General features: G+C 37.7%; 1 protein-coding gene across 1 annotated transcript in view; it reads left to right on the top strand.

Annotated features, from left to right (window-relative positions):
- Window positions 1-12,548, top strand: part of LOC120788350 (potassium voltage-gated channel subfamily C member 1-like) — a 78,601-nt gene extending 66,053 nt beyond the window's left edge. Inside the window, exon 5 of the mRNA XM_040124102.1 lies at window positions 12,397-12,548. Coding sequence (XP_039980036.1) covers window positions 12,397-12,548 — 152 coding nt within the window. The remainder of the gene's footprint in view (window positions 1-12,396) is intronic.
- Window positions 12,549-13,613: the final 1,065 nt, after the last annotated feature.

The following is a 13,613-nucleotide window of genomic DNA, read 5'->3' as shown; positions in this document are numbered from 1 at the left end:
CTTCTCTTCCCATCATTTTGGTGCAAGTTAATCTGGGTTTCATCTGTCGAAAGAATTTTCTTCCAGAGATTGGCAGGCTTTTTTAGATGTTTTCTGGCAAAATTTAATCTGGCCTTCCTGTTCTTGAGTGTTACCAGTGGCAATCCGTCTGTATTTACATTCATGAAGGCGTCTCTTGATTGTAGATTGTAGAGCCTTCTTGACTTGTCTAGATGCTGTGAAGGGTTTTCTTCACTAAGAAAATAATTCTGTGATCATCCACTTCAGTCGTCTCCCGTGGGCTTCCAGGCCTTTTGGTGTTGCTGAGCTCGCCATTGCATTCCTTCTTCTTAAGAATTTACCAAATTGTTGATTTGGCCACTCCTAAAGTTTCTGCTATCTCTATAGGTATGTTTGATTTTTTTTCTGCCTAATGAAAGTCTACTTAATATGCATTGACACCTCTTTGGACTGCATATTGAGAGTTCCCATGAACTGCTACCAAATGCAAATTTACGTAATAACACAATAACACTTGGAAACAACTCCAGATGTCAGGAAATGATGAGGGAACAGCCCAACACCCCCAACTGAATTAAAGCTGAATGTCTACACTTCAGTTACATTTTGATGTGTCACTGTCCAAAAACTAATGTATAATGTACATAACTGTATATAATCATGATATTGCATGTACATCTCTCTCTGCAGACCCATAATGCTTTTCATGGTGTGTTTAATCTGTGTTTTCACGCTGTTATCTTCATGGTGTGTCGCTACGCTCACACTGTGACATAGCAATGAGACTCTCTTTATAAATATACTTTCTTTTCTTTGCATATGTTCTATTTCTCTGTGCATGTGAGTCTTCCCTCTTTGTATTTCTGTCCTCTTCTGTATAATCCTCACCCCAAAACCTTTCCCTTTCCCTTTCTTCCTCCTGGCTTCCCCTTTCCCAATTCCTTCCTTTGCCTCCCTGCACTCCTTGTTCCACCACAACTCTTATCATTTCCTTCTTTTCTCATGTTTCTCTAATCTCCCTTTCCCTGCAGGAATTTCATTGATCCATTACAATGATCACAGATTATCATAGATAAAACTCTGGAAAATCAACCATTACGGTTGAAAATTCTACAGTCATAGTCACAGCAATATTTCACATTTTTGGAATGATGATGATTCTGCAGTTCACTGCTCTATGTTTTCACGCTGCTAGTAACCATGTAGTGGAATTGGCTGTCAATTTGAGAAGATGATGGCTACCTTAATGAATAAGCAATAAGTCAGTTAGAGTAACTGACACAAAGAGATTTTATGTGGTTTATACAGCTGTTTCTATGCTGTAAAAATATCATACAGGAATTGAATGGAATCAAGTAATCTTTTCCTGTTAACTCAATGTAAATATGTACATTTTGATCATTTCAAGTTGATTCAACTTATAGACATTGTTGTCCTGACTCGAGGTGTCTTGACTAGAAATGATGAGTTGAATGAATGAGCTGCTGAAAGTTCACTAAACTCGTTGATTTAATTTTTTAAAGAAACAAAACTAGCATATTTAAAGACTTCCCAGCATGCTTTGCTTTTGTAGTTTGAAGAAAACAATATAGAAACTTTAAGTCTGTTTTTAATACATGTTAAATTAAATCATGGTTTCATTTTCATAAAAAAACAAAAAAAAACAATGTGAACCGTGATTAAAGTTAGTATTGCATACAGTCCCTACCTTGTACACTTATAGTTTTGTTTTGTGGCCAATAAAGTCAATGGGAGCAGCCTCACATGTTGTATTTGTACTGACTCTGGTACAAAATGGCTTCAATAGCAACAGCTATTCATATTAAATGAAGAACTTGCTCTTTAAACCTGGAAAATGTAAATCGAAAGCAAAACTGTATGTAATGACTGCCCATGTAACTAAACAGTTGAGTCAATTTAATGTCTGAAGCTTATTTAACTTGCTTTCTCAAGTTCAATTAACTAACTCAGTTTTACATTTACATTTACACTTATGAAACAATTGACGTCTTGAAAAGTCGTAAAAAGCTATGGTTTCAGTTTCCTCAAAAAAGGTCTGAGATGGTATTAAAAAGTTTGAAATTTCATTTAATAGGTTCCATTTAAGTCTTAAATATTTCTAGCCTGCCACTGGCATTGACTAAAATCATGGGACATCCCTACTGGTTTAAGTCTTAAATGAATCCTGCAGAAACCCTGAAAATTTCTCTGTGATTGTATATAGGCACAGCAGTGTTTTGTGCATAATTCTAAAGTCAGTCAGTCATGCTCAAAATGAAAATATTAACATAGATATAGATATAGTTTAGATATTCAGATACTTTTTGCAGACTTGAGATACATTTTCCGAATTTCATGGCATTGTATCCTATAGTTGCACCAAAAACCAAAAATGTCAACCTCATAAAGGTGGTAGATGAAAAGTCAGAGGAACTGTTTGGCAGGACTGGGTGACCAGTTTCTTGTATTTACTTTTATTGTTGTCTAATAAATCTATCTATCACAAAAGTCAGTAGGATTCATCCTCTGAAGAACATGAATATATGTTCCAAATTTCGCAGCAGTCTACTGCACCTTTGTTGAGATTTTTTAGTCTGGACCAAAGTGGTGGACCAACCGACCCACTGACACGTCATCCCTACAGTCACACCAGACGTCAAATGAAACTTTATATTTGTTTTTAAGGATTACCACTTCAGGAGAAACCAATGGGATTGAGGCTGAGTGCCACAAACAGAATAGGGACGTTAGAAAGTGTAGAGAAATGGACACCCCTTCCTTATACATTAACAAATTAAAGGTTAATATGTCACATACAGTTCTGAGATCTCTACTGATGCAAATATAAATGAGACAGTGGTACTGACAAGCAATTAAAATTTGATAATGGATGTCTGGAACGTATTATTTTTATATATTGTATTACTTGATTTGTTGGGAAGTTTGGTCATTGAAAGCTTGACACAAGATCACCCTCTGTCGTATACAGTAGACCCTACATTATTAATCACAAACAGCAAACAGATTTCTTTTAGACATTTTACATAAAATGACCACTCCACTTTGTTTAGCTATGTTGATATACCAATTATTTTTGAGTACTTTGCAGTATACAGTATACTTCCTTCTTGTGCAGAGTCATAGATTAAGAAAAATAATGGTAGTTTTCCAAGTTGCTTGTGGTGTGAACCCAAAGCTAGCTCATTTCATCCCATTCACTCCCCCCTGCGTTTCCTTCTTCTCTCCACCTTCCATCTTTTCCCATCATCCCTTGTTCCTCCCTCCTTTTCCTTTCCTTTCCTTCCTCCCTCATGTCTCGCCATCCCATTCTAACACTGGGGTATCCATCCAATCCTCGGGCTAACCTCCTCAGTCTCTCCCCCTGCGCTGAGTTACTAAAGTCTGACTGAGTGGAGGTATTAACAAGTTATCATCACTGCCCCGCTAACAGATATGCTGCTACATTGTGATCACTCGCTTAGCTCCTTGCTTTGGCTTTGAAGAGAATCAATCAGAAATCAGAATTTGACTTTTTAAAACATCAAACTGCTCTGTGGCCCAAAATAATCTAATCGGGTGTTAAACCAGAATAGGCAAAGCATAAGAAGAACAATTGCAATTATTATTATTATTTTTATCATTCTTTTACTCATCCATGGTAATGGCATCCATGAGCTATCAAGATAGTTTAGCTTAATAGCTGTAGCTTGCAGGCCTAGTTTGAATTTGGGACATGTGTCAAACAACTAGTTGACAGTAGCTAAGTGGGATTATGTCTTGATGGCACTAAGCAAAACCCAGGTAATTCCTGCATATAGGTTTACAGGTGGCTAGCTAGCCAGCTAAGAGGACGCAACATCACAATATAGAAACTCAGGGGTTGGCTGGCAGGTGTAATCCTCCTCTTTTGGCAAAAGCTTGATGCCACGCCAAGCTAACATATCCCAAAGCAGTCTCTGAATACACAGAGAATTTATATTACTCTCACATCCGGTTCCTGTTGAGACAGCAAACAAACTGATTGTATCTGTGTAACTAAGTGTTATTATAGAAGTGTTTACTGAAATGTATATAAATGTATAACTATATCTTTTTCTAGTAACCATTTTGATAGATTTTTATCAGAGTAAGTACACTTTTGAGGTATGTGTACTTTACTTGAGTCTTTCCATTTTATGTTACTTTATTGTTACTCTAATACAATTCAGTGTATTGTACTATATAACTCCACATTTTTAACTCTACATGTACAGTATCTGGCAGCTATACCTACTTTACTATACCTATACCGAATATACTATACTTACTTGGCGGATAAAGATTTTAACATACAAAACCTGTGATGAGTTTATAAAATATGATCGATTGTTACAGATTAAATGACCCAAAAGTATTTACAAACTCTACCTAACTACCTTTACCAAAGTAAAGGATCTGGATTGGATAGCAGCAGCTAACACATTTCACAGTAATGTGCTACTGCCTATCACAGTAAACGATTAAAGCCATTTGGTCAATGAAGACATTTCGTCAGGTGTGGCAACAGGATAATACAAGATGAAATGGCTCCAAAGGCCATGAGGATGACACAAGACACATAAACTGGCAGATCATAGTCAAAGCTGCCTCATGCCGCATCTGCTGCAAGATAAACCGCAGAGAGGCTCTTATTATGGATGCTAAGCACCTTTCAACCAGACTTTGTATTAGCGAGGGCCGCACAAGAAGCAGTCACTGCATTTGAATCTTTAAAGAACTGAGACATGTAAGTGCTGATCAATAACGTTTTTTGTCTTTGTTTATTCAAATTGTAGTAAATGTTTCTGAGGTAGATCTGTACTCATAATTAGAATCATATTGACAAGATCTGTGATGATAGCACTCCTGGTCAGGGATTACAGGTCACAAAAAAATTGCTGCTGTATGCTGGACATTGTACATCATTGATCCCGATCAATGTACCAGTACCACTATTCTATATAAGTGTGTCTGTGTGTACCAATCAGCTAAGAGCCGCAGTGCTGCTGATTTATTCCGGTGGTTAGAGGGCTTGACATTGCAAACACAGCTATTTAAACAGAGCAGAATGTGTGCTGTTACACAGTTAACATACACAAATACACACACAGACACACACACACTCACACAAAGCATATATAAAGCTGTAATTTACACAAAGACATTAGTCATTAATTTGAAAGTGACATTCTAGAATCATAGCACATGCAAATACAAACACACGCACTCACTCTTCACTACTTACACACAGTTTACATACATTTTTAAAAAAAGACACAACCAGTTTTAGTATTTGTCAGTCTCCCATATTAGATGCCTTATTTAAGACTTTGATATGTGTGCATTTTAACTCACATGTGCTGCGCACACACACACACACACACAAATGCAATGTATTCAAAGGCCAGGTCCGTAGAACATTGTGACCCAGATCTGTCACTGTGGTATCCATTACCCAGAATGTCTCCTGAGGTTTAAGTCGTATCTCACAGAGAGATTCTTATTGGCCAAATCTGCTAAATCTAGCACCACAGACCTCATCCTGTTGTATACTATAGTAGACTATAGTGTATTATATTATATATTTATACAGTATACATATGCATCTGTAGATATGTAGATATATGTACATATATCTACATATCTACATTTACAATTTACCGGCAGCATGTCGATACACAGTATCGACACGCTGCCAGTAAATTGGCTAGTGCCTGTTGTCAAAATGGGGTTACAAAAAGCACAGCTGAAAATTCCCCTGAAAATATACCTATCGTCAAAGTGATTCATAGCATTCTGAGGGGCATTTGTAGTTTTGCCATTTTGCATCCCCAGTTGCACTGGACCAGGGGCTATGGGAACAAAAGACACAACTGAAAATCCCCCTGAAAATGTTGTTGCCCACTGACAAAAATGATTACATAACAATATTTTCCGGCTAGATTTTTAGCTGGGCCAGTTTTATTCCTCAAATGAACTAGACAAGTGGTTCTGGGGGACACAAATGTCACAGCTGTAAATTCCCTTTAATTGTTGCCCACTGTCAGTGATTTCTCACTTAAGGATTCAGGAGAAGGGGCTCTGGGGATGCAAATGACTGCTCTGAGACACAAATTGCTTACATTCTTTGGTTTCATTACAGTTAACAGAAGAATAATTTGAGTGACTGAACTGCAATGCTACTTTCGCATCTTTCAGTGATCAAAACTGAAGCAAAGTATTAAAAAAGGTTATTTATTCAGCTAGTCTGACGTTAAAGTTTCAAGAAGGATGTGAGAGATTTTTAAAATGAAGCTGGTATACATGTTTAATTTATAATTTGTTAATTATTTACATTGACTATCTATCTGTTGCTCCTTACTAATCCTCTCCCTGAAAAAATAACACTTACCCTCGCATTCGCATAGAACAGAGAGGGACATTATGAAATATATTTTATTGTTTTAATCAGACACTTTAGTAGTAAGCAAGCTGTGCTGTGGAGACTGAAAAGCAAGTGTTGCAATATTTTTTCCAATAATAAGAAGCAAAGTAAGGTGAAATATTGCTGATTTCATTTTGTGGAAGTTTTGTTCAACCTGCATTTCCTCAGTCCCAAACAGAAAAGATGTAATATATGCTCCGACACAACAACAGATGTTAAAATAAATTCATACTCTTCAGCCCCAACTGTCACTGACTTGGGTGACATCACTTGAGGACATTTATCAGACTTCACGCATCTCCCTCTGGAGACACAAAAGACTTTATGCAAGGTTTTTCACGAATACAATAGTGCTCACAGAGACCTGTATTCAGACTTTGATGTGTACCCTATACGTACCCCCATATGACACATTACTTACACCTTGCCCTTCTTGTACATCGTAGTGGTCTCCCAAGGGTCTCCCAAAGCCATGCTGTTTTATGGGCTCTACTCCCTTTGCAGAGGAAGGGCTCATCTGTAGCTTTTTGACGGACGGTTAGGTGATTTTTCAACATGATGGGCAGATGTATTTCTTAAGAATATAATCAGTCTGTACAGATGCCATTAACACTTAGCTGAGATCTGATCACAGTGTGAGGTCATACTTCCAATTGCATTACAGTGTGTTCTATTGGAAAGTATTGTAACTAACACAAATACAAGTTGATCACTACCACTGTTCTCCACGAATTAACAATTTCTTCCATCTTCCAGGTATACAACCATTGAGATTTCATACTTAAAAGGGGGAGTGTAAATTTAAGGATCCTGGATGTCATCAACAACAAAAAAAACAGCAAACTGACCTTTTAAATAATCCCATTCCCAAAAAATGGAAAAATGGTATTAGCTCTCTCAGCAGGAAATTTTACAAAGTACTGTGTACTGAGTTTCCCCTTGCATGCTGGTTTCAGATCAGTGCTGCCCTCTCTCTTTATGCAACATCAGACTTTAGTTTCTGCAGTTGTGAAACTAATGTCAGACTAACCTCACAAGGATAAACTCTTCCTGAAAGGTACTGATGAAATTAAAAACCGAATTAAAAACTCTGGTGCAATATGTGTTGGTGTTATATATAGCCATTGTGATGAGGTTGCAAGGTAAAGCTGCCCTTACGTACTTTTCAGCTCAACCAATGACTTCTCCAAGGACAGTTTTTAAACATGGGTGCAAAATGCAGCACTCAAAACACACCAGCTCCAAAATCACCAGTCTTCAGATTTGTTGAATGTCAGGTTGTTGCCAGAATGACAAAATCGCTAAAGCTGCAATTTGTGGCAATACTCAACAACAGAAATCTATCATGCTAGAGGCAGACTGTAGCCTCAATAGACCATGATGCAGTTCCAAAGATACTCTTGGAAATGGATAGCTGGTAACTGAAGCAGGTTGACTGAAAAAACAAACAAACAAACAAAAACAAAAAAATGGGGGTAAACCTGCTTAAAAAGGGTGATTGACTCCTTTCCCATTGCCAGTAGAGTTTTCTTTTCTTTTTTTTCCCAGATTTAAAGCTTGGGTGTGTGTGGCACATTAGTAGTGAAAGGGAGAGAGAGAGCATTTAAGAGTGTCCGTCATATACAAGACTAAAACACAAAATAAGTTCACAAAACCTACTAAGCCTCCAGCATTAATATGCAATCATTTAGCTTCTATTAACACACAATCTTGTAACTAACTTTGGATGGATGTCAGCCTTACTTGATGATTGCGTTTGCAAATGACCAGATGTGTGTTTGTCCGTCTTTCCCACTAAATTGCATCGAGCAGATACAGCGGCAGGCAGTAGGTGTACAGTCCAGTGTTTCCCAGCTCATCAGCTGGGTCAGTCCTTGCTTCTCTGGGTACAATATGTGTAAAGTGATGTGAGGATCCAGAGACTCCTCGACATTCAGAAATAAAAGGGAATTTATTGCCTCCTATTTCTCTTTGAAACTATGTGGCTTTCAGAAAAAAATGAACCTTTTATAACAGCTAATTAGCAGATGAACAAGACTAGGTGAACTTACAAGGAAACTCGGTCAGTGGTAATGTAAGAAAACATGGTTCTTTGTTCTTTGTTCAGCAGAAAAGGGGTGTCTCTTTCACCACTGGTGCGATGGCACAACAGAGAAAGAATTTAGTGTGATCCACAGTTTTATTGATTAAATTATGTACGTTACAGTACCAATGACTGTAAACGTCAAGTCTGTGGACGGAGTTTCAGGCAGTAAGTTGATGGGCAGGGAACTTTGAGAAATTGAGTCACCATGGATGCACGTGAAGCCCCTACACTTCAAACCAAGAAGAACAATTTTAAAAAATGCATCAGGATATGGTGGTGGAAGTTTGTTGTTTCAGGTACAAGTGGGATGGCGAAACATGAAACAGGGAAGCTGAGTACCAGGTCTATGAGTTTGAAGGTTTATCAGATGCCAAAACACTGCACACGAGTTTATAATATTATGAGACAGGATGTTTACGGGCTGTCACTGTCCTCAGTCAATGAGGATATTATTCCCCTTGATAATGGAAATTGGAGGAAACTACTGATGACGTTTTGGGTCTCCTGGAAGCACTTTAGCACAATAGACATCAGCCTTATCCAATCAGTATCGAAAGCACAATTATTTGGTACAATAAAACTCACCAAGGTTGGTATTATCCCACACAAAACGCCATTGTAAATAAATCAGAAAATCAAAAGTATCTAAATGCTGGAGTTACTTTAGGAAATCCAGTACTGATTTCTCGACTGGCTGACTGGCTTCCCAACTTCATTTACAATGTCTTGCATTTGTGACAGTTCAATACCCTAAGAGTAATAAAATAATTGGAAGAAAACTAAGACCAAAGTGGGGGAATACTGTAAATGGCAATAATTCCAGTTTACGTACCTCATGGAGCAACGTCAAGCACTGACCTGAGTTGACCTTTAATTCTTAGTGAGAATCCCAGGTTATAAAAAATCACATTCATTCCGTCTCAGACCATGTCCACATTAAGCTGGCAAAATTTGTAAATGCAGCTTTTTCTCTCTGTTTTGGCCCTCTATCCAGACTGGAACAACATTGTTCTATAATATCAGTCACAAAACAAATGATGGCAATGACATAGCCTTTCATTGTTTTCTTGAACTAAACCTGGAGTAGGAATACAACAGCGCAACAGCATCAACAACTACACTTTTCTGACTTTATGCTTGTTGGTAAGTCTTAAAAGCAGTTTGACTTCTGGTTGTTCTGTCATCAAGCCATAACACCAAACTTTGAAATTGTTGTAATCTGCTCACAATAAACAATGAATTCAAAATGGCAGGATGCTGCTCCAGAAACAGAAATACTATTCCATGTCTTCTTCAATATTCCTCTGTGGTTGGCTTGCTCATGTGTCCTCTCCCATTTTGACATTTTAATGTGGACAGAGGTATTTGCAGAAACAAGCTGAAATACCTGGTGTGGACATGTCGTTTTTGCACGTATGCAGTGTTTTAAAATCTAGCTGGCCTAATATAGGCATAGGCTCAGCTTGCTGCCATCCACGTTCACTTTACAGAAGAAAATGAAATTAATGTATCCATACAGAAACTGAAGAGTGATTTTAATTCAGCTTTGGCTTACCTCTCTTGTAAGAAACGTGCATAGTGGATTTAGAAAAAAGAATGAAATGAAAGAATTTGTGCCATTTATTCATAATGAAGACTTCCAGGTCTCATCAGTATTACTTTATAATAACAAGAAAACAGTCTTAAACTGGGGGACCCATTTATAATATTAATTTTTGAGTTTGAAATCTGAAGTGGATCAGAAGATCTTCAGGAAAATGTCATTTTGAATTAAATATTTTTTTGAACACAAGACTCCCAGAGACTACATTAGATGTAGCTTTGGGGGGAAAATGGAATTAGTATCAGTGAGGTGAGTCTCAGTCTCAGTGAGTCTCTGCATTTACATTGATCAGTACATACGTATCTTGGTGACAGCTGTTTAGAAAATAAATTCAGATCATTCAACCCGTGAGAACATGTTTTGAATTGATGATAACCCTGATGATGTTATGAGGGTTAGATAGGACTTGAGACTATATATGTTATAAGAAAGCTTGCATTACAAACTGGAGGTATGGGGTTTGAAAGAAGTGGGCATTTAGGAGACAGAAATGGTTTAATTAAAGATGGTATCAAGTGTGCATTATGGGAAATGTGGTGTTTAGGGCACATGACCCATAATAAAAGTTAGAATATCTCAATCTCTGCTGTTTCAAATTTGACCATTCTTTTTATCTCTCTCATAATAGGTCCCCAAAGTACAATCACAAGAGAGCCATTTTAAAGGAATCTTTTCAAAAATGATTATTTATGGTAGGTGTTAATCTATAAATAATAAACGTCACCCCATACATCATTATACATTTTTTAACTTTCAAGTCGCTATATCATATTTCCCTTAAAAATCCATCAGGCTATAATAAAAATTGGGATTGAGCATATATCAAAGTATTTCACTCCTTACATAAGTGTTCAATTGTTGAGAAACAAATGTTTTGATCAGATCACAGCCAGGTGTAAATGACATCTATAGTAGTAGTATAGTAGTATAAGTTAAACCACATTGTTCAAGAATAAAATCCACCCAACATGTTGAAAGGTCACCTAACTCTGCCGCGTCCTACTAGTTCAACCTACAAGTGAAAAAGTAAAAAAAAAAAAAATCCTATCATCCTCAGCTGTACTTTGTGTTAGAGCTAATTTGCAAATACTAGCAGGCACTCCTAACATGCTAAACAACGATGGTGAACATGGTAGGCATTATACCTGCTAAACTTCTGCATGTTAGAATTATCATTGAGAGTATGTTAGCGTGGTAATATTAGCGTTTATCTTAAAGCACAGCTGTGGCCAAATACAGCCTCACAGAGCAGCTGGCGTGGCTGTAGACTCGTAAACTTGATAAATTTGACATAAATTAAGAGAAATCCATACTTGACCCAGACCTTGGAGAGGGTTTTGTCTTCAGTCAGTCTGTCAGTCTGTCTGTCTGTCTGCCTGTCAATATGTTTATTTGACTATCTCTCTGTCTGTCTAATTGAGAGCAGCATGTTGTTCCTATGTGTAAAATGGCTAAAACACCTGGGCTCTGAGAATCAATTGTCTTCAAGTGAAGTTTTTAAAATTGGCGTGCTTACATGGAGGATTTTGTTTATTTCTGTCCTCAGCTCCAGATGATTTACCCACCTGAGTTGCTCTGAGTTTCCCAAAAATCATTAAATCATCAAGTCTGTCTGTTTCTTGTTCCTGAACAAAATGTAGCACCACTGATATGCTTTTGGGAATCCCAGAGCAGGTAGTCCAGTGGATGCACAAGTACAAAAATCTTGTGGGATGTCTTCAGATCAAGGGCTTCCTGCACATCCACTGGACTATTGGCCCCTTCCTTCCCTACACAGTTCATGTTGGTGCTCCAGAGTGCCACCTCTAGGTGTCTATGGGATATTGTGGCAACTGATATTCCTGTTTTGTCCTGTCTCTGTCTGTCTGTATCTGTCTGTCCATCTATTTGTCCCTCCGTCCATCTATCTGTCTGTCTGTCTTTTTCCAACTTCCTCCTTTGGTCGAAAATATTTTTTACTTTGTTTGGGCTGGTTTTGTTTGAATTATTTACCTTTTTTCAACTTTGTTTCATTTAAAAATGCTTGTAACTGTAACAAATGGTTTATATTTGCTATTTCTGATGTGCAAATGCTGTCATAATATAACATACACTGATATATCATGACATTATTTTCTGTCATGGACATTGCATTTCTATCCCATAACAAACATTCCTTAAATTAATTTCATTAAAACTTTAATTTGCTCATAACCGCAATGAATGACCCTTCATAACCCTGCTCTGATCTTTGCCCTATGACCTGTACATGTCATCTTCATGCAGCCACAGGTTATGAGAAGTCACGCAGCCTCAATAACATCTCCGGGATGACAGGCGCCCCGCTGCGCCTCACCCCAATCACCAACTCCACCTTTGAGCCCTTCGAGCCGCCTGGCCTCAGGCGATGCCACTCCCCCATCCCCTCCATCTTGTAGCATAGCTGACAGAGAAACACAGACAACAAAATGTCAACAACAGCAACAATCATATATATATATATATATATATATACTGTATGTATATGTATTCATATATTTTTTTTCTTTTTCTCTGAGGAACATGAAAGAAACAAAAACAACCAAAATGGAAGAAGCATTTCATGGAACTTTGATTCATCCCAGCTGCTCTTTCATTACATTACTCACATTTTCTTCCTGATAGAAACATCAATGAATTAAACTTCTTCTAGCCACTAGGGGGTCCTATTTTAAAACCACAGAATTGCTAAACCCTAATGATTAAGCTGAGATAGATGCTTAAGCAAATGTATTTTAAAATACACAAACACACACTAACACATCTGCCTTACTAACAGGGATAGAGTCTAGGTTAGTTTAGACTGATATGATAGTTGAGTTAGTTTACCTCTAGCTTTCCCTGTGCTACTTCTTGCCTGTATCTGGACTCCCCTTGCACTTCAATGCTTTAAGACTGATACTTAGGAGTAGCTATGCATAACAGACTTTTTCTAATATTAAGCCTCAGAATGCACACATTCACACACACTTAGATGCTAACCTATTACTGCAGCATGCATGTTTTTACTCATGAGACTCTCCAGAATAAGAAAGTACACTATGCCTACAAGTAGATTGAAAAAACAACATTTTTATACACTTAAAAACTCAAAAGCGTATCTCTGAAAAGGACATGCCCCAAACTTTAGCCCCTCTGCAGCTTTGAAAAAAGTCATGCAGGCTATAGATGTTCAGTTTTTTATGTTACATGTAGATTACATATCGCCTCTCTTACATGTACTTGTGCAAACGTCGACAGACACAGATGTATACTTTGTTCTCAGAGTATCCCTTTAGTATAGGAAAAGAGGGGAGAGGGGATTCCATTAGAATTTCTATCACCTCCATAACCAGTTTATAAAAGTAAGGGTGTTTCCTCATCCTCCCTCCTCCTCTTTCTCCTACTCCCTCCTCAGGCTTCCCCTACTGCTCAGACCCTTACAACAGTCACACGATGTACTCCAGGAGGACTTGATGAAAAAA

Source organism: Xiphias gladius, chromosome 3 (assembly GCF_016859285.1).
Source record: "Xiphias gladius isolate SHS-SW01 ecotype Sanya breed wild chromosome 3, ASM1685928v1, whole genome shotgun sequence".
Classification (NCBI taxonomy): Eukaryota; Metazoa; Chordata; class Actinopteri; order Istiophoriformes; family Xiphiidae; genus Xiphias; species Xiphias gladius.
This window is presented reverse-complemented; position numbering and strand designations above follow the sequence as displayed.